The 24,655-nt window shown below is 41.1% G+C and overlaps 1 protein-coding gene across 1 annotated transcript in view; it reads right to left on the bottom strand.

The window, feature by feature from the left end:
• Positions 1 to 24,655, bottom strand: part of USH2A (usherin) — a 461,796-nt gene that overhangs the window by 37,122 nt on the left and 400,019 nt on the right. Inside the window, exons 16-19 of the mRNA XM_073673580.1 lie at positions 22,742 to 23,236; positions 16,897 to 17,151; positions 10,067 to 10,233; positions 7,699 to 7,843 (exon numbers count right to left, since the gene is read on the bottom strand). Of these exons, the coding sequence (XP_073529681.1) occupies positions 7,699 to 7,843; positions 10,067 to 10,233; positions 16,897 to 17,151; positions 22,742 to 23,236 (1,062 nt within the window). The remainder of the gene's footprint in view (positions 1 to 7,698; positions 7,844 to 10,066; positions 10,234 to 16,896; positions 17,152 to 22,741; positions 23,237 to 24,655) is intronic.

Here is a 24,655-nt window from a genome sequence, read left to right as displayed (position 1 = left end):
TGGGTTCTCTTAGAGAGTATGGACTAGATGATATGGTCACTCATAGACAGTATAGGCACTCGTAGAGAGTATGGGTACTCCTAAACGTTATGGACTAGATGGTATGGACACTCTTAGAGGGCATGGGCACTCTTAGAAGGTATAGACTTGATGGTATGGACACTACTAGAGGGTGGTGGCATTCCTAGAGGGTATAGGTACTCCTAGAGGTTGTAGATTAGATGCTATGGACACTAGTAGAGGGCAGGGATATTCCTAAATGACATGGACACTTCTAAAAAGTATAGGAACTCCCAGAGGGTATGGACTAGATGGTATGGCCACTTTTAGAAGGTATAATCGCTCCTAGAGGATACTGGTAGTCCTGGATTGTATGGACCAGAGGGTATGAGCACTCCTAGAGGGCACAGCAATCCTATAGAGAATAGGCACTACTAGAGGGAATGGATATGCTTAGAGGGTATGGACAAGATGACATGGACTCTCCTAGAGGGTACAGTCACTTTAATGTTTTCGAAATGTAACAGGTGTAATGCAGTAAAAAAGCTAAAATAGCTTTGCCAGACAGTTATCCAAAAAGGTGCATGGTCACCATGTATGCATAAGTCTCGTGAATATAAAGAACTGGGAGGATTTAATTGCATTAATTACAGTACCTGAAGGCATTCATTCTTCTTGGGTAGAGTAATCATAGTAAGTGATACCCTGTGCCAATCGAGGTATTAAGCAAGCGCTGAACTTGATGAACGGGAGTTGGCGCTCTGTGTGATCCAGAAACAGCTTTTACAATGTAAAGCTATAGAGCGCCAGAACGAGACTCCATGGGCTTATACTGTAAAAGCCACTTCCGGGTCACATAGAACACAGCGTCATACAGAGAGTCAGATGAAGAGCGAACCATCGCTGGATACTGGACAAGTTGGCAATCTGTGAGTGTATTAACACACTGACACTACACTACGCTAACATTTACACAGGTTGAGGGAAAAAAATTAGTGGGATTGCTTCTTTAAGAAATATATAAAAGTTGGCCAAATAAATGAATTATCAACGTGAAAACTGTCAACGACCAAGATTTTTTTTAAATAAAATGTCTTTTTCAACTCAAATCATTACACAAATTATTATTTTAGAAGTTCTCTAGAATTCATGTTATTACAAAGATTAACCAGATTAAAGGCTGTCATACACATCAGATGAAAGTCGGTGGGACCAGCCGAGCATCTGATGTGTATGAAGGGGTCCTACTTCTCCCCGGAGGATGATGTGAATGGAGAGAAGTATTGGGAAGTTGGAACTTCAACACTTGAGCATTTTGTTTTCAGGGGAGATAAGCCGCTGCTTGAGCAGCTTTGTCTTCTCTCTCCACTAAAAAAACATGAGCGTTTCGCCGACAGCTACCTCACGTGTAGCTCAACAGTCTTACAGTTGGTTTTCACTTTTAACTGTGTATCCTGAGTGAACTCGTAATATTGGGACCAGTTTCACCTTTCATTAGGGGCATATTGAAAATGTTATTTACGCAAAAAATGAATTGGCCAGCCGTCTAAGTATGTTCACTTGGTCAAAAGTTAGGAAAAATTGGTCTTGATACTAATGATACAAAAATACTAGGGTACACTTATATGAGTGCTCCTTGGCTAGGTGTTAGACCTATTTATTAGGTGTTTAAAACAGTTTTTGCACCTCACTCAGGAGGGAGGTACAGGTCTCCAGGTAGGGCATGGTTTAGCCGTGCCAATATATATCAAACTTTAGGTGCATAAATTTGATCTACAAGTAAGTAAACCACCAGGTGGCTTAAAGTTAGATAAAAGTGTCTAAAAATGCACCAAATTTATCAATTAGCATGAACCACTGGGATAAATTTGGCACTGTTTTAGATTATCTAACTTAAAGGAGTTTTCCGGGACTGTTTTATTTTTTAGTATGGATCTCAGAACTAACAGGCAGGTAGTTGCCAACTAGTTGCCCATTCTGCCTGCCAAAGATCTCTGGCTCAAAAACTGCTCCTGCCGCTTCCGTTGACGTCATGTCGACCGAGCTGCTGCTTCTCTTCTGCTCTGTTGATTGGGGTGTAACTGCCGATATCATACTGACTGACAGCCGGCTCCCTGCTGCCTAACTGCGGGGAGTCAGCTGCCAATTAGTATGACGTCAGCAGTCACCCCACGTCGGCAAAGCAGTTTGGAAGAGGAGGAACTGCTCTGTTGCAGCAGAATCACCGGGAGGAAGTAGCCAGTGACCGCTCTGAGTGAGCACCGGGGCAGAACAGGCAGGTAGTTAGCCATCACCTAGCTGTTAGCTCATAGGCCCATAGTAAAAATATAAACTAATCACAGATAACACTAAATAATAATATTGGACCCGATTAGTAAATCCGTCCTAATGTTTTTTTTTACAATACATAGAGGAAATAGCTACTAATTGGGTTGAAAGGGTTTACTTAGACTAACATATTAATGACCTATCTTAGGATAGGTTAACAATATGAGATTGTTGGGTTTCAACACCCGACACCCCCATTGATCAATTGATATTCGGTCCGGAGATAAAATAAAGGGCAATGACAAATGAACAAAGCACGAATCTGCGATGTTCTGTTTCATACATTACTTATATCAAGACATCAGCAGATCTCAGCTGCAACACCCGGCCCCCCCAAACAGTCTGAATTTAATCACCTATCCTATTGATGGGTTTCAATGTTTTAGCAAAGAAAACCCCTTTAATAAATGTATGCTTCTTCTTGTAAATTGAAAAAAAATATGCTTTTTTCTTTCCACTCTTGGGTCAAATGTGATTGGCTAGAGTGGTAATTATGGATTGTCACTTGTTATTTATTTTTGCACTTTCTAATAAAATGTAAAAAATAAAGAAATATTTGTAAAGGTCAAAAGGAAAAAAAAAAAGACGATATCTATCCCCCACATTATTTCCCTATAACTGTTGCAAATACATTTATCCTCTAAAATAATAATAATAATAATAATAGTAAAATTATTTTGCAATATTTTGTCAAGTTTGTCAACTTTCCTAGTAAAAAAAAAAAATTAAAGCAAGCAGAAACTTGCAGAAAAATATATATATATTGCTCCTGCCATATGGGGCTACCAACGACTCACCAACCGATTTAAGATGCAGCATATTGAGGTGACCATATGTTACATTGCTGTTGAATGGCTGAGTGATTCATGCCCGTCACATTCTAGTATATCAATTAAAGCTCCTTGAAGTCTGCATGATTTGTGTCTCTGTTATTAAACCCTGCTAATTCATCCCACTTACACATCCGTTATAAATCTCTGGGAGAGCTGCTTGATTCATGGCAATCTGGGAGCATGCTACAGCAAATTCTTCTCCTTGTAATTAACAGTAAATTGTTTTACTGCCTTGCAATGAATTTTTCAGTTATATTGCAAATGAACTCCTAAATGCACGGTTATTTCCCAAGAACTGACTTATATCATTAGGTAATTAAAAAGTATTGCTTTAAACCAAAAGCTTTTAATCAAGAGAAATACAATGTAACCATAGATTAAGGACAAGGGAATTGCAACACCATATTTGTCAGTAATTTGACTTACCCTGCAAAAATTACAGAAGAAAACAAAAGGAATATGGTAAGTCGGAGTCACATCTGATGCTATGACTTGATTAATGGATACATTCTGGGCATGTGTAAGGAGGTAGACAAGGTAAGGAGTCGTCCTCCATAGGGTGAGCAATCCTTCCACGAATGCACCAGACTTGTTTAATCCCTCCTATTAGCTAAGAGCGGACCTGATCCTTTTCAAATCCCTCCCATATACCAAAAATGGGCCACACCCCTGTAATATCTTGCCCTTAAATAGTCATTAATTGTTTTCTGCCAAGTGATGTACCATTAGTCACATCGCAGTAATTATGCAAACCATTGCATTTAGCTATAGGTGCCAGCTGTGTTATACAGCCAGCATCCAATTAAAATGGCCATGTTAAGGGATAAATCCGATCCTAGCCAACTAACTACTTAGATGCTAAAGTCAATGCTGACTGCAGCATCTAAGGGCTTACAAAAATAGAAAAGGCTCCCTCTGTCTCCCCATTGGTGGTCCCCCTGGTGGGATGGGTTGCCATTGCCTATTAGCGTTCATTATGGTACTAATGAAAACAAAAGATAAATAGCACAGCTTAGGATGTGAGCCGGCCTTGACATCCCTGCGCACCATCCTGAAGAAGAGCACGTTGTGACGTTACAACGTATGTCACAACCTTACGATGCGCTGTGACCTCTAAAGCCTTGTCGCGGATGGAAGTCCTGGCCTAGACTGAAGACATCGGTGATGCAGCAAAGAAGGGTTGCAGATGACTGTATAGCGGTCAGTGAGCAGCACTGGAGGCCCTAACTGTGAGCCGTGAGGTATTAGTATATTTTATTATTTTTTAACCTTTTGTTGGCCCTCCAAGGCTCAGAAAAATGGTAGTCAGCTGGCTGGAGCGAGTACCAAAAAAATCTGTATTCTGGATACATTTTTGAAAAGTTCGACTAGAATTCAATTCCACATGAATAAATTTGTCATCTCTAATTGTCATATTTCTTGAGGCTACTTTGACATGACTAAGGCTGGGTTTGGATTTAAAAAAGCTCGAAAAGGGTTCATTACAGTCGTTGGAGACCTCAGATTGTTACGCATTTCTTTTCAGGGCAATTGAAGGCTTTTCAGTAGTTGTGATTTCTGGAGAATCGATTTGCTGCAAATCATATTTTTTTTTAAATTTGTGAAATCTGACGAATTTGAATCTCAAAAGATTTACCCATAGTTTCAGGTAACTTTTCAGAATAAGCCGTGATATGTGAACAAGACAAATAACACTACTTCTGATCATTATACGACTTTTATCCAGTTTTTTTTTCAAAATTTTCCCCTCTGCAGCCTCCACAGTATCTGTGATTTTCCACTGTCTGAGTGGAGACTAGTGTCAGCACACACAGACATGAGGGATTCCTGCTCTCCTATCTCTTTGTAGCACATGCTCAAAAGCAGCAGCAGAAGCATGGAGGACATTATACAGCAGTACTGAGCAGTGTAAGTGTGAATCCAGCTCTGACATGAGTTAAAACACTTACTAGGAAGCTACAGCACCCTCTCGGTGCCTCTCTCATTCACTTTGCTTATCCAACCCCTTCATGGCATCTCTCCACATAGACTTCAGGTAAATGTAATCTGATCTCTCAGTAAGATGCAAGATGGATTTCAGCTGTTTTACAGAATTGATACATTCAGGAGGCGGAGGAGTCAGAAGTGACTCTTAAGTGGAGAAAGAAGCATATTTTTCTGGTGCATTGCAAAGTTTCTTAAATTCACATGCATTGTTGATTGATGCAAAGTTTGTTGACACAACTGACTGTTTAAAATCTTATTTTAATTAATCTTAGAACCTAAAATAACAATAATCATCATTATTATTATCATCATAAAAAAAATTGAATTGCCTGGATTACAGCACATTGTTACTTTCTGCGCCATTTTTATTAATTAATAATAATTTCATTCTGAAAAATGGGCTTATTAGAATTTCAGTGGAGCACATTGTGCGTCTTGCAGCGAACGCAGCGGAGTATATTTTATAAGTGCAATATGCTAAGTGTAATATCTGAAAAGCCTCAGATCCTTGCTGAGATTACAGCTAGACAGCTGCGAGTAACCTAATGGGATCTAACATTCACCAACATACTGTATGCAGGCAGCAAAAACTATCAACATGACATCCTGTGCGTAATCTGACAAAAATGCACAATTTACTTAGCATCAAGTTGGGAATCCGAATCTACATCACATTGTAGTTTGTAAGACAGACAAGACAGCCCATCAGCATCATTACCCCACAAGACCCAGAGGCAACTCCGAGTCAACCAATACAGCTGCTGTATGAATCTGCCAGGGAGCCAGATGTAAAGGCTTCTGGAAAAATATCTTCCTTGGATTAGCATCTGTGATCTTAATTGCCATGAAAAATGGAGAAAGAAGATGGCAGACTAAAGAAAACTACAAGGAAAACCCATTTTTTGGTCTTCTCAATGGAACTGCTCTAGATAGATAGATAGATAGATGATAGATAGATAGATAGATAGATAATAGATAGATAGATAGATAGATGATAGACAGATAGATGATAGATAGATAGATAGATAGATAGATAGATAGATAGATAGATAGATGATAGATAGATAGATAGATGATAGACAGATAGATAGATAGATAGATAGATAGATAGATGATAGACAGATAGATAGATAGATAGATAGATAGGTAGATAGATAGATAGGTAGATAGATAGATAGATAGATAGATAGATAGATGGATAGATCTAAAGGGCATTTTAACTTTGCATTTGAGGAGGTATCTTGCCCTGATTTTGAGTTACATCCTGTATTATACTCCAGAGCTGCATTCACTATTCTGCTCGTACAGTCACTGTGTACATATAGTAAATTACTTATCCGGTGTTACATCTTGTATTATACTCCAGAGCTGCACTCACTATTCTGCTGGTGCAGTCACTGTGTACATACATTACATTACTGATCCTGTACTGATCCTGAGTTACATCCTGTATTATACCCCAGAGCTGCACTCACTATTCTGCTGGTGCAGTCACTGTGTACATACATTACATTACTGTTCCTGTACTGATCCTGAGTTACATCCTGTATTATACTCCAGAGCTGCACTCACTATTCTGCTGGTGCAGTCACTGTGTACATACATTACATTACTGATTCTGTACTGATCCTGAGTTACATCCTGTATTATACTCCAGAGCTGCACTCACTATTCTGCTGGTACAGTCACTGTGTACATACAGTAAATTACTTATCCTGTGTTACATCTTGTATTATACCCCAGAGCTGCACTCACTATTCTGCTGGTGCAGTCACTGTGTATATACATTACATTACTGATCCTGAGTTACATCCTGTATTATACTCCAGAGCTGCACTCACTATTCTGCTGGTGCAGTCACTGTGTACATACATTACGTTACTAATCATGAGCTACATCCTGTATTATACCCTAGAGCTGCACTCACTATTCTGCTGGCGCAGTCACTGTGTACATGCATTACATTACTGATCCTGTACCGATCCTGAGTTACATCCTGTATTATACCCCAGAGCTGCACTCACTATTCAGGTGCAGTCACTGTGTACATACATTACTGAGCCTGTACAGATTCTGAGTTACATCCTGTATTATACTCCAGAGCTGCACTCACTATTCTGCTGGTGGAGTGACTGAGCACATACATTACATAATTTATGAACATGTTTTCTCATTACAAAAGCAGAACAGTGAATAGAGCTCTGAAGTACAAGCTGTAACCCGAAGAACTAGTGAAGCAATACAAAGTATCAACAAATGACTGAACATTTTATATAGCATATATCCATATAAAAACTGCAAAAAATGAGTTAAAATGTGAACATGTCCTTTAATCCCCTTTAGTACCAAGCCATTAGGGGCTTTTTCAGTTATGCTACATCTGCACAATATCCGCTTATTACATTGACAGCGACGAGTCTCAGTATATAATTTTATAACTTACATTTCCTTGGCACATGGCTCACAATCTATGAAATCGTGCGCTTCTTACTGCAGGTCGTGTATTTCTGATTCATTTGTGGGTGATGGAGAGTTTATAAGAACCTGTTACCTGAAGCTAAAGTCTTTGCGATGGAAGGTTTACTTGTCACACAACCGATCTTATTGCAGAGGGTGACGGTGAAGGCGTAATCATGGTAGGCCTCCAGTCCTCTCACTTCATAATAGACTTCATGATTCTCCGCTACATACAGCACCTGGAGGGAGGGAAATCCAACGTACAAAGATCAAAGCTGAACCGATCACTGCATGGAAACATATGTGATATATTATACACTGATCTGCCAATACAAGAAACCACCGACAGGTGCAGTGAAGAACACTGATTATCTGGTGACAATGGCTACTGTCCGGTGTGGATATAGTAGGCAACAAGTGATTAGTCAGATCTTGAAGCTTATGTGTTGGAAGCAGAAAAAATGGGCAAATGTAAATATTTGGAAGACCAACAAAGGCCACAATGAAATAGGTAAACGACTAGACCAGAATATCCCCAAAATGACAGATTATGTGGGGTGTTCCCGGGATACGGCAGGTCTTGTGGGGTGTCCCCAGTATACTGGAGCTCTTATAGGATTTCCCAGGATATGGGAGGTCTCGTGAGGTGTTTCCGTTGCACACCAGGTCTTGTGGGGTGTTTCCAGTATATGGGAGGTCTTTTGAGATCTTCTCAGTGTACGTCACATTTTGTGAGGTGTTCCCAGAATATGGCAGGTCTTGTGGGGTATTTCCAGTATACGGCAAGTCTTGTTTGATGTTGTCAGTGTATGCTAGGGCTTGTGAGGTGTTCCCAGTATATGACAGAGGTGGTGTTCTCAGTATGTAGCAGGTCTTGTGGAGTGTTCCCGGTAAATCGTAGGTCTTTTGGGGTGTTACTGGTATAAGCCAGGTCTCATGGGATGTTACTGGTATACAGCAGATCTCGTGAGGTGCGTTTACAGTATACAGCAGGTCATGTGGGGTATTTATGGTATACAGCAAGTCTTGTCGGGTGTTCGCAGTATATGGCAGATCTTGTGGGGAGTTCCCGGTATACAAAAAGTCTTGCGAGGGTTCCTGATAGACAGTATGTCCTGTGGGACTTTCTCAGGAAACAGCGGGTCTTGTGTGGTGTTCCCAATAGATGGCAGGTCTTGTGTGGTGTTTCAGATATACGGCAGGTCTCGTGGGATCTTACTGGCATACAGTAGGTCTCGTGGGATGCTCCGGGTATGCAATAGGTCTTGTGGGGTGTTCCTAGTATACAGTATGTCATGTGCAGTATTCATTGTATACAACAAGTCTTTTGGGGTGTTCGCAGTATATGGTAGATCTTGTGGAGTGTTTCTGGTATACAGCAGGACTTGTGGGGTGTTCCTTGTATATGACATGTTTTGTGGGGTGTTCATGGTAAAATTCAGGACTCTTGGCATGTTTCCGGCATACATCAGATCTTGTGGGATGTTTATGGTATGTGAGGGGTCTTGTAGGATGTTCCTGGTAAACAGTAGGTCTTATAGAGTTCTCGCTAAATCACTGGTTTTGGGGGGTGTTCTCAGTATTCAGCAGTTCTTCTCGTGCGGTGTTCCCATTATAACCAATAAATTGGTAACAGGGTCATCTTTGACCAAGGCTCATAGCCAGAAATGTGGAGTGAAGGCTAGCACATCTGGTCTGATCCCACAGAAGAGCTACAGTAGCACAAATTACTGAAGAAGTCACTGGTGGCTATGACATACACACAGAGGATCGGTTTTACTGCAAAACAGTTTGAGCATCCATGCTGGCCCATGTCCACTACAGAAAGAGTCTATAACGGGCAATTGAGCATCAGAACTGGACCATGGAGCAATGGAAGAAGGTGGCCTTGTTTGGTAAAACACGTTGTCTTTTACATCATGTGGACTTCCGGGTGCATGTACATGACTTACCTGCAAGCCGGTGAAGTCAGTATAATGGGGCCATGTTGTGCTGGGAAACTATGTGTCCTGGCATCATGTGGATGTACCACTTACCAAACATTGTACAGACTTAGTATCGCCCTTCATGGCACCCATATTCCCTAATGTCAGTGCCCTCTTTCAGCAGGATAATGCTCCTGCCACTCTGCAAATACTGCCAGAAATGGTTTGAGGAACATAACAAAAACATCAGATGATGACTTTCCTCAAATTTCTCAGATCTCAATCTAATGGATAATTTGTTGGATGTGCTGGAAAAATGTTAGATCCATGCAGGAAGTACAGAACTGTAGGTGCTCTATATGCCACCATATCATGCTCTGAATAGCAACATTGTTATTGATGGAATAAGCCTAAATTATTACAACTTTGTTAAGTAGATAGACGTGTTCCAATCAGATATCAGTATTCAGGAATACTGCATTCTCTAGTAAATGGATTTCTCTATGAAGAATTTACCAGGGAAGACAGTGAATGTACCTGGGAAGAAGCTCCTCTCATGTTCTCAACTTGATCCATGGATACCATGTTGATTGTATAGCCATAAATTTCCCCTCTGGCGACATTGTTGCTTGGCCTTTCCCAGGACACATTTAGAGAATTTGATGAAAGTGGAAACACAGATGGAGGCGCCATGTATATAGGTTCTGTAAATGGAGTATTAGTGGGTTTAGTTGCCATAATCTAAATCACCATAGAAAGTTTTGAATGCTTCTTTGCTTTGGACAAACCCCTTTTGTTAGAAGGGTATCCAATATTACAATTACAATAAAGTATCTCGGTGCTTAAAGAGGTGGCTCCTTTTCAGGAAACCTTGGTCCCTGGACATAGTTTGGTGTGAAAAAAACAAACTGCTTATTACACACCATTCCTGGGCCTACTGAGGAGTTTCTGCAGCAGCTATGAGCGGGGTATCCCATCTACACTGGCAGAGCTGCTGAGCTCACTAACTGGCTGCTGCGCGGTGATGTCAGCGATGCAACCAATGTCAGTCACCAGAAGCAGCGGCAGAGAATCTTTGGTCGACTCGTGAATAATAAGTAAAGCACCATTTGTTTGTTTTAAATTAAACTGCAAAGCTTTCCTGAAATGGAACAACCCAATTAATCCCTTAGTAGAGATGAGCGAACCTTTCAAGGTTCAGTTCAGTTCAGGTCAGAGAACTTCCCAATGTTCACCGAACCGTTCTTCGAATGGTTCGTCGAACATATTCGAACCCCATTGAATTCAATTGAATTGGGAGCCAAAGCCAAATGCATAGACAACACCTTCAGGGGGGACCAAAACAGCTCAAATTAGGGGCAGACTCCCGGAAAAGTGGCATCAATTGACCCACAGTCGAAATTTTATAATGGCACTGCAGCAGTCAGCCATAGTCCATGATGAGGTATCAAGGTTTGGGCCAGAATTTGCAGCTTTGAATTTAACATCAAATTACGATGAGGTGGGTGAGGGATCGGTGTAGGCCTGTTGTGCTGAGAGCCCTGATATCACATGCAACAGTTCAAGCTGCTTTTCTGCTCAGCCACACTCAGGTGGCACAAATATTAGGTTTGTAGACTATTATTGCTAGAAAAATGTAAGGATAGCAGCACAGGTAGTTGATTGAAAGTAAGTGCGGGCCTGCCGGTCTGGGAGCCCTACTGCTAGAGGCAACACACCAGATGAAGACCCAACCAGAAGTCTCCACATTTCAAAAAATTATTGCCACACACCACTAAAGTGGCATCAATTTTACCAGAGTTGAAATAGTATAATGGGGCTCTGACACCCCTTCCACTACAGGCAATCCATCAGATGGAGACTCAATCAGGAGTCTCCATATTTCAAAAAAATTATTGATAACATCAGAAGCAGTAGCAATAGCAGGCACAGACGCGACGACAAAGATGTCACAGACTGCAATAACGTGAGATCAATGCAGTACACTAAAAACAACACCATTGCCTAGTCTGCACATTCTGTGATTGGGGTGCAAAAGTCTTTGGAGATCCATGACTTGCTCATCTTGATGAAAGTTAGGTGGTCTACACTTTCAGGGGACAGCCGGATGTGCTATCAGTCAAGACATCACCAGGTGAAGACACATTCTGAGAGAACGCTGGCTGCCGGGCATAACAAAACCTCCAAAGTGTGATAGGTGAGCTCAGGCCACTCATCCATTTTTGAAGACCAAAATGCAAAAGGGTCCAAACCCCCCATGCTGGTATTGCTATTGAGCTTGAGATACTCCTCCACCATCCTCTCCAGTCGTTCACTACGTGTCAGACTTGTGCTATGTTCTGTTGTTTCACAGGCTAGTCTAAAAAATGTGTGAAAAAACTCACAGAAATTGCTTCTGCAGCTTACACTGCTGTTGCTAATGTTTTTGCGTTGAAGACTTGATGTTCCCCGGATTGGAAGTCTTCAACTGCGATGCACACTGCCTCACTGCTGTCTTTGAGTAAACCACTCTTAACATTGTCTACAAGCGTGTTTCGATACTCCAGCATACGAGCGTCCCTTTCCAAGGGGGGAAGCATCTGACAAAATTTACTCTTGTATCTTGGATCTAACAGAGTGGCAACCCAGTAGTAAGAACTATTTCTAATCCTAACAATATGGCCATCATGTTGCAGATAGTGCAGCAAGAAGGCGCTTATGTGTCGGGCTCTTCCGTGCATTCCAAACCCATGGTGTGTTGGTGGCTGGGTAACACTGAAGCTTGTTTCCTCCATCCCCTCCCGCCAACCACAGACAACAGAGAGGGGATCATTATCGTCTTCATCTCCTGTCTGTTGCATGCCCATCACCTCTTCCTCCTCGTTCTCCTCCATTTTTTCCTCATCTCCTGCACCCTTGCTAACAGTTTGTCTGGTACCATGAGCCCCCCTCGATCGCTGTAACCCACCCTCCCTTGGCACCCGCCTGTGCGACGACAGTCTGGAACTTGGAGATAATGTTATCCCTTCCTCATCATCCTCTGCTTCCTCCTCCTCTTCTGGGACCACCACCTCCTCCCGCAGACTATTCAAAGTGTGCTCCAGCATTTAGATGAATGGAGTAGTGATGCTGATGATGGCATCCTCAGCGCTAACCATTTTAGTAGCCATTTTGAAACAGTGCAGAAGGGTGTAGAGGTCCTTAATCTGTGCCTACTCCGCAAAAGTGAATCTCACCACATCCGTACTGCGTTGGCCTAGGCTATGCAAAATGAGATACTGCGCTAGGGCTCATTGCTGCTGACACAGTCGCTGCAACATGTGTAGAGTAGAATTCCACCATGTTGGCACATTGCATATCAACCGGTTAACCGGTAAGCCCAGGGATATCTGTAGCGATGCAAGTCGATGACCGCAGGGTACGAATAGTGGAAGTGAGCACACAGCGATCGTGCTTTCTGCAGCAGCGCATCTAGGCCGGGATAATGGTGGAGAAATTGCTGTACCACCAGGTTGAGTACGTGAGCCATACAAGGCACGTGCGTGAGGTTGCCCCGGCTTAAGGCCGCCACAAGGTTCGCACCATTATCGCACACAGTACAGAGGTAGGGGGGAATTCCCTCTGCGCTGTTGGAAAGCGTGTCTCTTTAAGGCAGAGGTTGAGGGTGCAGGTGGAGGTCCTAGAGGAGGTGGAGGAGGCAGAAGCAGTGGAGGAAGTGTTAGATACAGAGGTTTGTCCCGCAAGCCTTGGGGATTCCAAGACTAGTGGAGCATCCCTATGATGACACAGCTTCTAATCTTAATTAGCTAGATGTCTCGATTTGTTAGGCCAAGAGAAATACACTATTGTATTTGTGTTGACTTTTGAATGTATGTGTTTCTTTGGCTGGTCAAAAAGGAAAGTGACTTAGGGTAGAACAATAGTGTTTGCTAATATGCTAATTACATATTGTACTAAGCCAGCTAGTTGTTGATTTACAGAGCAGGGGGATACCAACTATGTAAATTGATTAAATGCTCAAACAATGACACATGAGACCTGCACCTTTCCCCCTGACCTGTGAATGATGACCTTAGCCACATATGTAAATATAAAAGGGATTTCTATCGTGCTGCAAAGAAAATCAAAGATCAGAGAGACTCTTCAGGACAGTTGTTTGGTAGCATGGCTCCATCCTGAGAGACACAGATTTGGATTCTACAGGATTCCAGCCTAAGGGTACACGGCTCTGGCTAGAAGGATACAGATCTGCTCCATTGACCATCAGAGAACCCATGGATACATTTGTGGAAACTAGGTTGGCACAATGAGGTTACCTGGCCCCATGGATATGTTGTTTGTGGTTGCCAGGTTGGGACCATCTGGTCACCTGGAACCCATGGAGACACTCGGAGAAACCCACGTTGGGATAATGAGGCCACCTGGATCCCATGGAGTTTTTCGGAGAGGACAGGGTGGGACCCTCGGGTCTTCTGGCTTTGTACCTCAATGGACTTCAGCTTCCTAAGCTTGCTGCTACCTCCTCTCTGTGGGTGCCCACCAAAAGCAGGGGGCCACTGGTTGAGGTGGTTGTCCCTGGAAGTCCCAAAGTCGCAGTTGCTCTATCCCCGGCGGGCCAATGGAAGGATGAGACTGTGTAATTTTGCACCATCTTGGGTATTAGCTGGGACTGTTCTATATGTTTATTGTCTGTTTGGTGGTTCAATAAAATATTGCCACACTGCTTTACCCTCATCCTGTGCTGTCTGAGTAGTATCATGCCCACGGAAGACCCCGCGTCTTCACAATCTCCTTTCCAGCCTGCCCCCACAGCCACCAGAGTCACCCAGTGCCCAGTCAGCGAGAAGTAATGCCCCTGGTCATACTTGCTCGTCCAGGTGTCTGGGGTGAAATGCACCATGGCAGACATAAATTTAATCAAAAAGGGAGGCAGTTTTTATGAAAAATATACAAAGATTTTACATATAGAGACAATACAGTACAGAATATACAGATACACTAAATAAAAAGGGATTAACAAAAGAAACTTACTATAAAGACCACAGAGACGATTCAGTATAGCTGGAGGGAAGCGCTCCTATGCCCGTTCAGCAAACGTGACCCGTGTTACACATAAATATGTACTTTCAACATGATTCCTGACCCACCTTCGGCTGGGTCTTTTATGTCGAAGGGGGGAATCTGCCCACACACCCCATGTGGGCTGGGTTCCAGCCTTCAAATTTTGATTAAAATCTCAAACTTTTGGGATAACTTATCGCTGGTTGATCGCAGAAGCTTGCAAGTGACGCCATATTCTTTATTATGAATTTACCTTTCCTTAGAGACTACACGTGGTACAGCTGCGGTCTGTTATTCTGGTACTTTTGCGCCACAGCTCACCGGAGAGGATCACAGCTATGGAAAAATAAGCGTATTTTCCTTAGCTGACCCAGCCATTAAAAATACTTGTCCCATTATTATCAGCGTTATGAAACTTCCAATATTCAATATTTCATGTCAGTGCCTAAAAGCCTGGAGTTTGCAGCTGGCTATTGGGAGTAGTGTTTGAAGCCTAAACGAGCTGCGTCCTCCTCACCCAGGTGTAAATTTATCGCCGGCCTGTGTCAATGGAAAATAAACTCGTATGCTAATTGGGTTAGTAGCCCATTTTGTGCTAGCATTTGCCTACTAGTCACTTCTCCTATGTGTGCTAATTGGCATACAGACATCTCCGTAGTTGCCAGCTCTTGGTCTGGTAACAAATAGTATAGGGGTGGGGGGAATGAGGGTTTTCAGGGGGAGAGAGAAATCCTTCATATTTTATTAATATTTTTATGACACAATGGGTGATGTTGTCTGCAACATGCTAGTGTAGCGCAGGCACAGCTTTCTTAGAGAAGTAATGGCGACTGGGTAACTGTTACTGGGCGACTGCAATGGCCATCAGATTTCAGAAACTATCTGTAACCACCAGGCGGAAAGGTAGCATTTCTATGGCCAACAGAATGGAAATGATGGAGTTTAAGCTCTTAGCTAAAGCATGTGTTGGAGGAAACAATCTTTTGCATGACCACAACTGCCAGACCGAGGGCTGGCTGCTGTGCTGAGAGAGGGTGGAGTAGGGTGAGCACGACAATCTGCTGGACTGTGAGTGTGGTGCAGGCGAAGATGTTACAGTGCAATGAGAAAGATGTGTGCTTGGTTAAACAAAAACAGCAGGCATGTTCACTTCCATAACCGCTGACAGGCTCTCACTCACCCCAACTGTAGCAGGTATACAAGTGGAGGTTCTGAGGCCGGAGACCTGTATGAGGACACTTGCAACGGTGACAGAGGTGGAAGTAACAGCAGATGCGGTTGAGGGAGAAGCCTGTGGGTGGCGAAGCCTACTAGTCCCCATTTTAGCACAGTGAGATTCCCAGACTAAAGTATGCTGTTCGCACATGTCGAATAGGCAATCTCTGCATGTGTCACAGCTGTCTAATAGCCGTGACACTTGCAGGCGCGGCGACAGTGAATGAAACGGCGAGCACGCTAAAATACTTGGCGAGCACCCAAGCGTGCTCACCGAAAGAGTTAATAATACATACTTAATCAACACAAATCACTACCACTAGGTGGCCACATACAGCATAAACATCTCCCAACAATGCATTGTAAAATCATGTTTTCTTTCAAGGCTGGTCATCTTGCACCATGCATCTTGGGATATGTTCATCCAGGAGAAATAAAGAGGAAGGACACATTCTAATGAATTAAAAAAATAGTTAGTCTTTAAATTCTAATCATTGATCTGTCTTTGCAAAGTTATAAAGCTTTGTAATATACTCCTTTACTTTAGCTTGCTTCCTTTTCTTTCAAGATCCATGCTAAAAGTGCTGTTTTCACTGCCTTGTTACTGCACTTAGAGCAGCTGTTTGGACTATAGGTTTAGCAAATATCTATATCCCAGTGTGAGCTTCTCTGCTCCCCTCCCACAGGCTTAGATACTATTTACAAACTTTCTGGGTCATTAATGTTTGAGCAAGGAGAAGAAGAGAAGACAGGCTCACACAGGAATATGGATATTTGCTAAACCTGCAGCTCAGCAGCTCAAAACAGCTGCTCTAAGGGCATGAACAAGGCAGCTGAAACAGCCCTTTCAGCATCGGGTTAGAGAAAAAAGAAAGCAAAATAAAGTAATGGAGAAGATTCATAACTTTGCAAAGACTGGTCAAAAATTAAATATAAGTAAAAAGTTTAATTACGCTTTAAGTACCAGGCAATCCTATGTAAATCAAACAGACTGGACTCCTAGTTATTGCATTTTATCTATAATGACACATTGTACTAAACCATCAGGAAAAAAATAGATAGATAGATAGATAGATAGATAGATAGATAGATAGATAGATAGATATTCTCACCTGACTCTGCTGTTTTAAAGATCACCCATTCTGAGGCGACACTTCCGGCCATGTTAGTAGTTACAATACAAAACTCGTATTCTGTATTTGGTTCCAGGTTGGTGATCACTGCCTGAGTCACTGGGGGTGTTAAGGCATTTTCATTCTCAGATTCCACTACTAGTTGAGGGTTCAGCGATCCACTTGCATGGAAAACCCGTCGTTCAATCACCTGGTGTAAACCTCTCATATACAGTTCATGTCTTATAATGACTCCTAGAGAAAAAAAATGGATGAATGAAAATTATTAACAAATCATCAGTCTGATCTGTTATCACAATGTATGGACTGGCTGCGCATCTCCCGACCCCAAGCGTGACTGTCTCAAAGAAAAATACGAAGCTGTGACGCTCGGTTCGGGAGACGCTCGGTCAGTCCATGATTTGCAGTCAGAGATCGGACTGATGCTTACGGACATCTGAAAGCGCTCTAAGAGTAAACAATCAGTAAGACTTCTTAGAATCTCTCTACAGCATTTATTTTTTCCCAATTATCTACAAAGAAACAAAACTAACCAGCATCTGGTGTTCACAAGTAAATGTATGCGTCACATTTCATAACAGTTTAATTTCAAACTTCTGTTGAGAAGAGTTTTTTACGTACATGTTCTATCCATGTTTTTTCTTTTACAGATAGCACTAATACCTGGACTAACCTATGGGGCTGTTCACGTTTCCAATTTTTTTTATGGACAGAGTGATTGGCACAAAATTGCGGAGACATGTCCGATGTTGATCAGAGTATCGGATCAAAATTGGCAACGCAAGTCTATAGGTCAGTGTAGACAATCGGAGAGCACCTGGAAGACATCCGAGTGCTGTCTTTCACAGATTGGTAGATTGAAGAAGGTGGAGAAAGCTTTTTTTTCTCATCCAAGGAAAGCTGATAAAGCTCGGACGGAAATCTGAAGAAACTCTAAGCAAAATCACTGATGGAACAAGGATTTTTTCTTCCAGTACATGAAAAAAAAAACAGACGTCTGAATGATCCCTAACTATTTCATGAAGTGGAGCCTTATAGTTGTTTAACTGGTGGGTGTCCTGCCTCTGAAATTCCCACCTATTGAGATTATAGCAGTCCAGTGACCTCTGATCCATAACTGAGGGGTCAGTAGGAGCGGTATCCAAGTAGAGGTTGAATAGAGAGGTGCACCCTGCATTGTAGTCTATGGGTTGTCCACTACTAGGACATCTCCTTCTTGAACCAAATGTTTGGTCCCAATAAAATAAAAGCACCTATACTCACCTCCGGTGCTAGCGCAGTTCTTCCAGCGATGTCAGCACTCGCGGTCCCGGGGCTGTGATGTGGTGAAATGACACGCGATGCCCGGCACCTAATCAGCGCTGGCGTCTCTATGCCCGCCTCCTGTCGAATTGATCATGAAGAGGAAGTCAAGGATAAGCTGTAGACCGGACTTCCTTCATGTTCAATTCGACATCAGGTGGGAACAGTGATGTCAGCGCTGATTGGGCACCAGGCACCTTGTGTTATTCCACCGCATCACAGCCCCCGAACGTCACCAGCACTGGAAGTGAGTATAGGTTTTTTTATTTTATTGGGGCCAAACATTTAGTTCAAGAAGAATTTGTCTTAGTAGTGGACAACCCTTTTAAGAACTAAGCAAACTCTCTGTCAATGCGGCGACTCATAGGTGGGATTTGTATACATGGGACCCCCACATAGAAGACATTTATGGCAGTAATTTAGAATCAATACTTTATTTATAGAAAGTGTTATATGTGATAGTAAGATGTGTACTCAGTATAGAAATACAAAAAAACTGATTAATAGGGGAAATGCGTGATCCGATATTATTTTCCTGTGTCATCAGTAGCTATTTTGGAAGCGTAGATTATCTGTCCAAAAACAATCTTAATTAGCATTGATCGTCACACTAAAAATAATTGTCCTTGACAATGAGGCAAAAAAAAAAAATATCATTATAAAGCTTTCTGGTATTGAAATAAATGCCACCATAAGCAAAGACGAAGAAGAAGAATTTCCCTGTGGGCCTCCGACAACTAAGCCTTTGAGGAAACCAAAATGAATCACCATGGACTCATTTATCTGTAAAAAGAGTCTAATTTGGGTCTTCTCAATTAATTATGGATAAAAGTAACAATGGTAAATTAAGAGGCATGGGGGGAGGGGTTACCCTCTGTGCCTTATTATAAATGACGCGGACCTTAGAAACATTTTTCTCCCATTTGAGGTCATTCGTCAGTGATTTACATATTTGATTGACTATTTGGCTTTTAGTAAAGTTTTATTTATTTTATGTTACAGGAAAGTTTACAAATGTTGCATTTAAGGGAATTTGTGTGATTTAGGTGTAATGCACATGGGCAAGCTGTGCATATAGCTACCGCACATATAGCATTATGTAGAACTGTATTACAGTATAGTGCCACTGATTGTCACCATCCATGTTACAGAGGAGAACATGTGCATTGTATATGATGTTGGATGGAGGACAGAAGACCAAACAGTACTTGAAAGATTTTCACAGTGAAGTCACAGGTGAGGGATAATGAAAATATCCACAAGGATCGATCAATTGTCCCTGAAAGGTCATATGTGATGTCATAATTACTTGACCTCGTGATGTCACACGGACAAGTGATGATGCTAGGAAAGAATAATAGATACAGTAATATGACTGAACATAGGGAATAAATGTAGTCATGTTAGACAATTATTACTGCAGACAGTGATGTCACATAGATACTACAGTGATGCCAATAGTACCGGGGTAATATACTCAATAATGGCACAGTAAAGGGATAATGCTCACAGTGTGATGTCATAATATAGGTATAATAAATACAGTGATGTCACAATACAGGGATAATACACACAAAGATATAACAGTAATTATTATCTCTGTACAGCGACATCACTTTGTATTATTCCCATATTGTGACATCACTATGTGTATCATCCCTGTACTGTGACATCACTGTGTGGATTATCTCTGTACTGTGACATCACTGTGTTTACTATCCCTGTACTATGACATCACTGTGCATTATCCATTTACTGTGACATCACTGTGTGTATTATCTCTGTACTTTGAAATCACTGTAATTATTATCCCTGTACTGTGACATCACTGTGCATTATCCCTGTACTGTGACATCACTGTGTGTATTATCCCTGTACTGTGACATCTCTGTGTGTATTATCCCTGTACTTTGACATCACTGTAATTATTATCCCTGTACTGTGACATCACTGTGTGGATTATCTCTGTACTGTGACATCACTGTGTTTATTATCTCTGTACTGTGACATCACTGTGTTTACTATCCCTGTACTATGACATCACTGTGCATTATCCATTTACTGTGACATCACTGTGTGTATTATCTCTGTACTTTGAAATCGCTGTAATTATTATCCCTGTACTGTGACATCACTGTGTGTATTATTCCTGTAATGTGACATCACTGTCTTTATTATCCCTGTACTGTGACATCACTGTGTTTATTATACCTGTACTGTGACAGCACTGTGTGTATTATCTCTGTACTGCGACATCACTGTGTTTATTATCTCTGTACTGTGACATCACTGTGTTTATTATCCCTGTACTATGACATCACTGTGCATTATCCCTGTACTGTGACTTCACTGTGTGTATTATCCCTGTACTATGACATCACTGTGTTTATTATACCTGTACTGTGACATCACTGTGTATATTATCTCTGTACTTTGCCATCACTGTGTTTATTATCCCTGTACTGTGACATCACTGTGTAAATTATCCCTGTACTGTGACATCACTGTAATTATTATCTCTATACTGTGACATCACTGTTTATTATCTCTGTACTGTGACATCACTGTAATTATTATCTATGTACTGTGACATCACTGTGTTTATTATCCCTGTACTGTGACATCACTGTGTTTATTATCCCTGTACTGTGACATTACTGTGTCTATTATCCCTGTACTGTGACATCACTGTGTGTATTATCCCTGTACTGTGACATCACTGTAATTATCTCTATACTGTGACATCACTGTTTATTATCCCTGTACTGTGATATCACAGTAATTATTATCTCTGTACTATGACATCACTGTGTGTATTATCCCTGTACTGTGACATCACTGTAATTGTTATCTCTGTACTGTGACATCACTGCAACTATTATCTCTGTACTGTGACATCACTGTATTTATTATCCCTGTACTGTGACATCACTGTGTATATTATCTCTGGACTGTGACATCACTGTTTATTATCTCTGTACTGTGACATCACTGTGTTTATTATCCCTGTACTGTGACATCACAGTGTTTATTATCTCTGTACTGTGACATCACTGTGTATATTATCCCTGTACTGTGACGTCACTGTGTTTATTATCTCTGTACTGTGACATCACTGTGTTTATTATCTCTGCACTGTGATATCTGTGTTTATTATCACTGTACTGTGACATCACTGTGTTTATTATCCCTGTACTGTGACATCACTGTGTTTATTATCTCTGTACTGTGACATCACTGTGTTTATTATCCCTGTACTGTGACATCACTGTGTTTATTATCCCTGTACTGTGACATCACTACTGTGTATATTATCTCTGTACTGTGACATCACTGTGTTTATTATCTCTGTACTGTGACATCACTGTTTATTATCACTGCACTGTGACATCACTGTGTTTATTATCACTGCACTGTGACATCACTGTTTATTATCTCTGTACTGTGACATCACTGTGTTTATTATCACTGTACTGTGACATCACTACTGTGTATATTATCCCTGTACTGTGATGTCACTGTGTTTATTATCCCTGTACTCTGACATCACTACTGTGTATATTATCTCTGTACTGTGACATCACTGTGTTTATTATCTCTGTACTGTGACATCACTGTGTTTATTATCACTGCACTGTGACATCACTGTGTTTATTATCCCTGTACTGTGACATCACTGTGTTTATTATCCCTGTACTGTGACATCACTGTGTTTATTATCTCTGTACTGTGACATCACTGTGTTTATTATCTCTGTACTGTGAAATCACTGTGATTATTATCTCTGCACTGTGACATCACTGTGTTTATTATCCCTGTACTGTGACATCACTGTGTTTATTATCTCTGTACTGTGACATCATTGTGTTTATTATCCCTGTACTGTGACATCACTGTGCTTATTATCTCTGTACTGTGACATCACTGTGTATATTTTCCCTGTACTGTGACATCACTGTATTTATTATCCCTGTATTGTGACATCACTGTTTTTATCTCTGTACTGTGACATAACTGTGTTTATTATCCCTGTACTGTGACATCACTGTGTTTATTATCCCTGTACTGTGACATCACTGTGTTTATTATCTCCGTACTGTGACATCACTGTGTTTATTATCTCTGTACTGTGAGACATCACTGTGTTTATTATCCCTGTACTGTGACATCACTGTGCTTATTATCTCTGTACTGTGACATCACTGTGTTTATTATCTCTGTACTGTGACATCACTGTGTATATTATCCCTGTACTGTGACATCACTGTGTGTATTATCCCTGTACTGTGACATCACTGTGTATATTATCCCTGTACTGTGACATCGCTTTAATTATTATCTCTGTACTGTGACATCACTGAATTAATTATCTCTGTACTGTGACATCACTGTAATTATTATTTCTGTTTAATCGCACATCATCCAAATATTTTAACTCAAAATTTGTGATAATCTTCACTTTTACAAGTCTAGAATTTTTACCCAATGCAATGTCTATACATATTAATGAAGGAGGACTTACCATTTGGTTGTAGCGGTGGTGACCATTGGAGATAGATATCGGTAGAGCTTGAATTTTGGACCATGGGTGGACCTTGACCTATAGGTGGTGCTTGAGCTGTCACCACCATGATTGGCAAACTGTGTAGACAGCCATCAGAATTGCAAGCATCTACTGAAAAATTATACTTGGTGAAGGGTGTTAGATTACGAACCATGGCCTCTGTATCAAGACCCTCATAAACGATATTTGGCCTGAATGACCCTTGGGATGTGTACATTAGTCTGAATGTCTCCACAGGTCTAAGAACATCAGGAATAATAGTCCATTTCATCGAGGCAGAAAACTGACTCACGGGATGCGCTAAGCTCAATTCTATTTCTCCTGTTGGAGGCCCAGCTCTTGTTCGATGCCTCACTTTGGTACTGCTGATGGATCCATGTACATTTCCAACATCGATGTGATAGGTGTAAACAGTATATGAAAGAAGAGATGTATCCATGTAGCTTTGTATACCTGAGAAATTAATGTATTAAGAAAATGAAGGTCAGCTTGGACTACAAATCACAATCAACTATTTAGCATAAAGAGTTTTTGCATAAAAGTATTTTTTTTTGGAGGGGAGGTGCCAAAGAAGGCCTTAAAAGAGCAATTCTGCTTTGGCTAGAGTACTTTTATACCATTTTTTGACCAGGTGAAGGAATGGCTAGCTATAGCAAGACTCTACAGGATGCATTTGGTATTCAACATTAACAAGGTTATCAAAAATCAATATTATAAGGGCTTAGACCAGTTAAATAAAATAATATAAATTATACGCAACCTCACGATTCCTCGTAGGTCCCGTTTTCCCAGTCCCTACTGGTCTGTGTTCTATCCATACATTCTAGAAGTGTCCGGAAATGCTTGTTCAGCCTATCATTGGCAGCAGAGGTGACCCCACTGAGCGGCATTTCGGGCCATCTCCTTTGTGTTGAAGGAGCATGAAGTACTGACCAGCAGCGACTTGGTAAGCGCAAATGGGACCTCTTGGGAATCAGCAAGGGTGAGTATAATTTTTTTTAACTAGTCTGGGCCCTAGTAAGAACTATTTTCAATAGCTGGAAAAAACTTTTATTCTTCTTTTTATAGGCAAAGTTGTTACATTATTAAAGGTCATTTGGGAACTCATTCCCAATTTAGTACAAAATAGTAAGTTCTACATTGGGTTCCAATGTATGGAGTGGGCTCAGGAGGTGCAAATGCTGATGCATGCACTCATCGGCTTCCAACAGCCCATGATCGCAGGTGTCAATGGCTATCATTGCAACCAGTGGCCTGCTGAAGGTCCCCATTGCTGTCATCTTCTTTTTTGCCTCTCATTTTGACCAGATACTGCGATATGGTAATATAGGTGATCGAACTATTAAAGGTTCAAGTCCCTTAAGGGGATTAAAAAATAAAAGAAAAAAAGTTTTTAATATTGTAAAAAAATATATATATATATTGAATCTCTGCCTCTTTTGACAGTTTAAAAATAAAGAAAAAATTATAAGCATATTTAGTGTTTGTAAAAGTTGGTAAAAGTCTGATCTATTCAAATATAAAATTGACTGTAAAATGCCTGTAAAAGAAAAAGAAAGCTTGTCTCATCAATAACAAGTCTTCATACAGACAGAAAATAAAAAAAGTTATGGCTTGTGAATAAAGGAGGAGGAAAAAACAAAAGCGCAAAAATGAAAATTGTCTGCAGCAGTAATAGGTTTAAGGCCCAAGGACAACTTTATATTGATGGAGGCAGCTGGGCAAAAAAAAACTTTTAGGCAACTCCCTACTTAGGCTATATGTTAGCCTAAGGATAACATATAGCTAAAAGTAAAAACCTTTTTATCTTCCATGTCTTGTCTGTGAGAAGTTAGAGGAAACTGGAAGACTAAGGCTCCTTGCACATTGAGT

Source organism: Phyllobates terribilis, unplaced genomic scaffold, assembly GCF_046119375.1.
Source record: "Phyllobates terribilis strain yellow unplaced genomic scaffold, ASM4611937v1 Scaffold_3__8_contigs__length_932513732, whole genome shotgun sequence".
NCBI classification, from domain to species: domain Eukaryota; kingdom Metazoa; phylum Chordata; class Amphibia; order Anura; family Dendrobatidae; genus Phyllobates; species Phyllobates terribilis.
The sequence above is the reverse complement of the archived record's forward strand: the minus strand, read 5'-3'. Positions and strand labels throughout refer to the sequence as shown.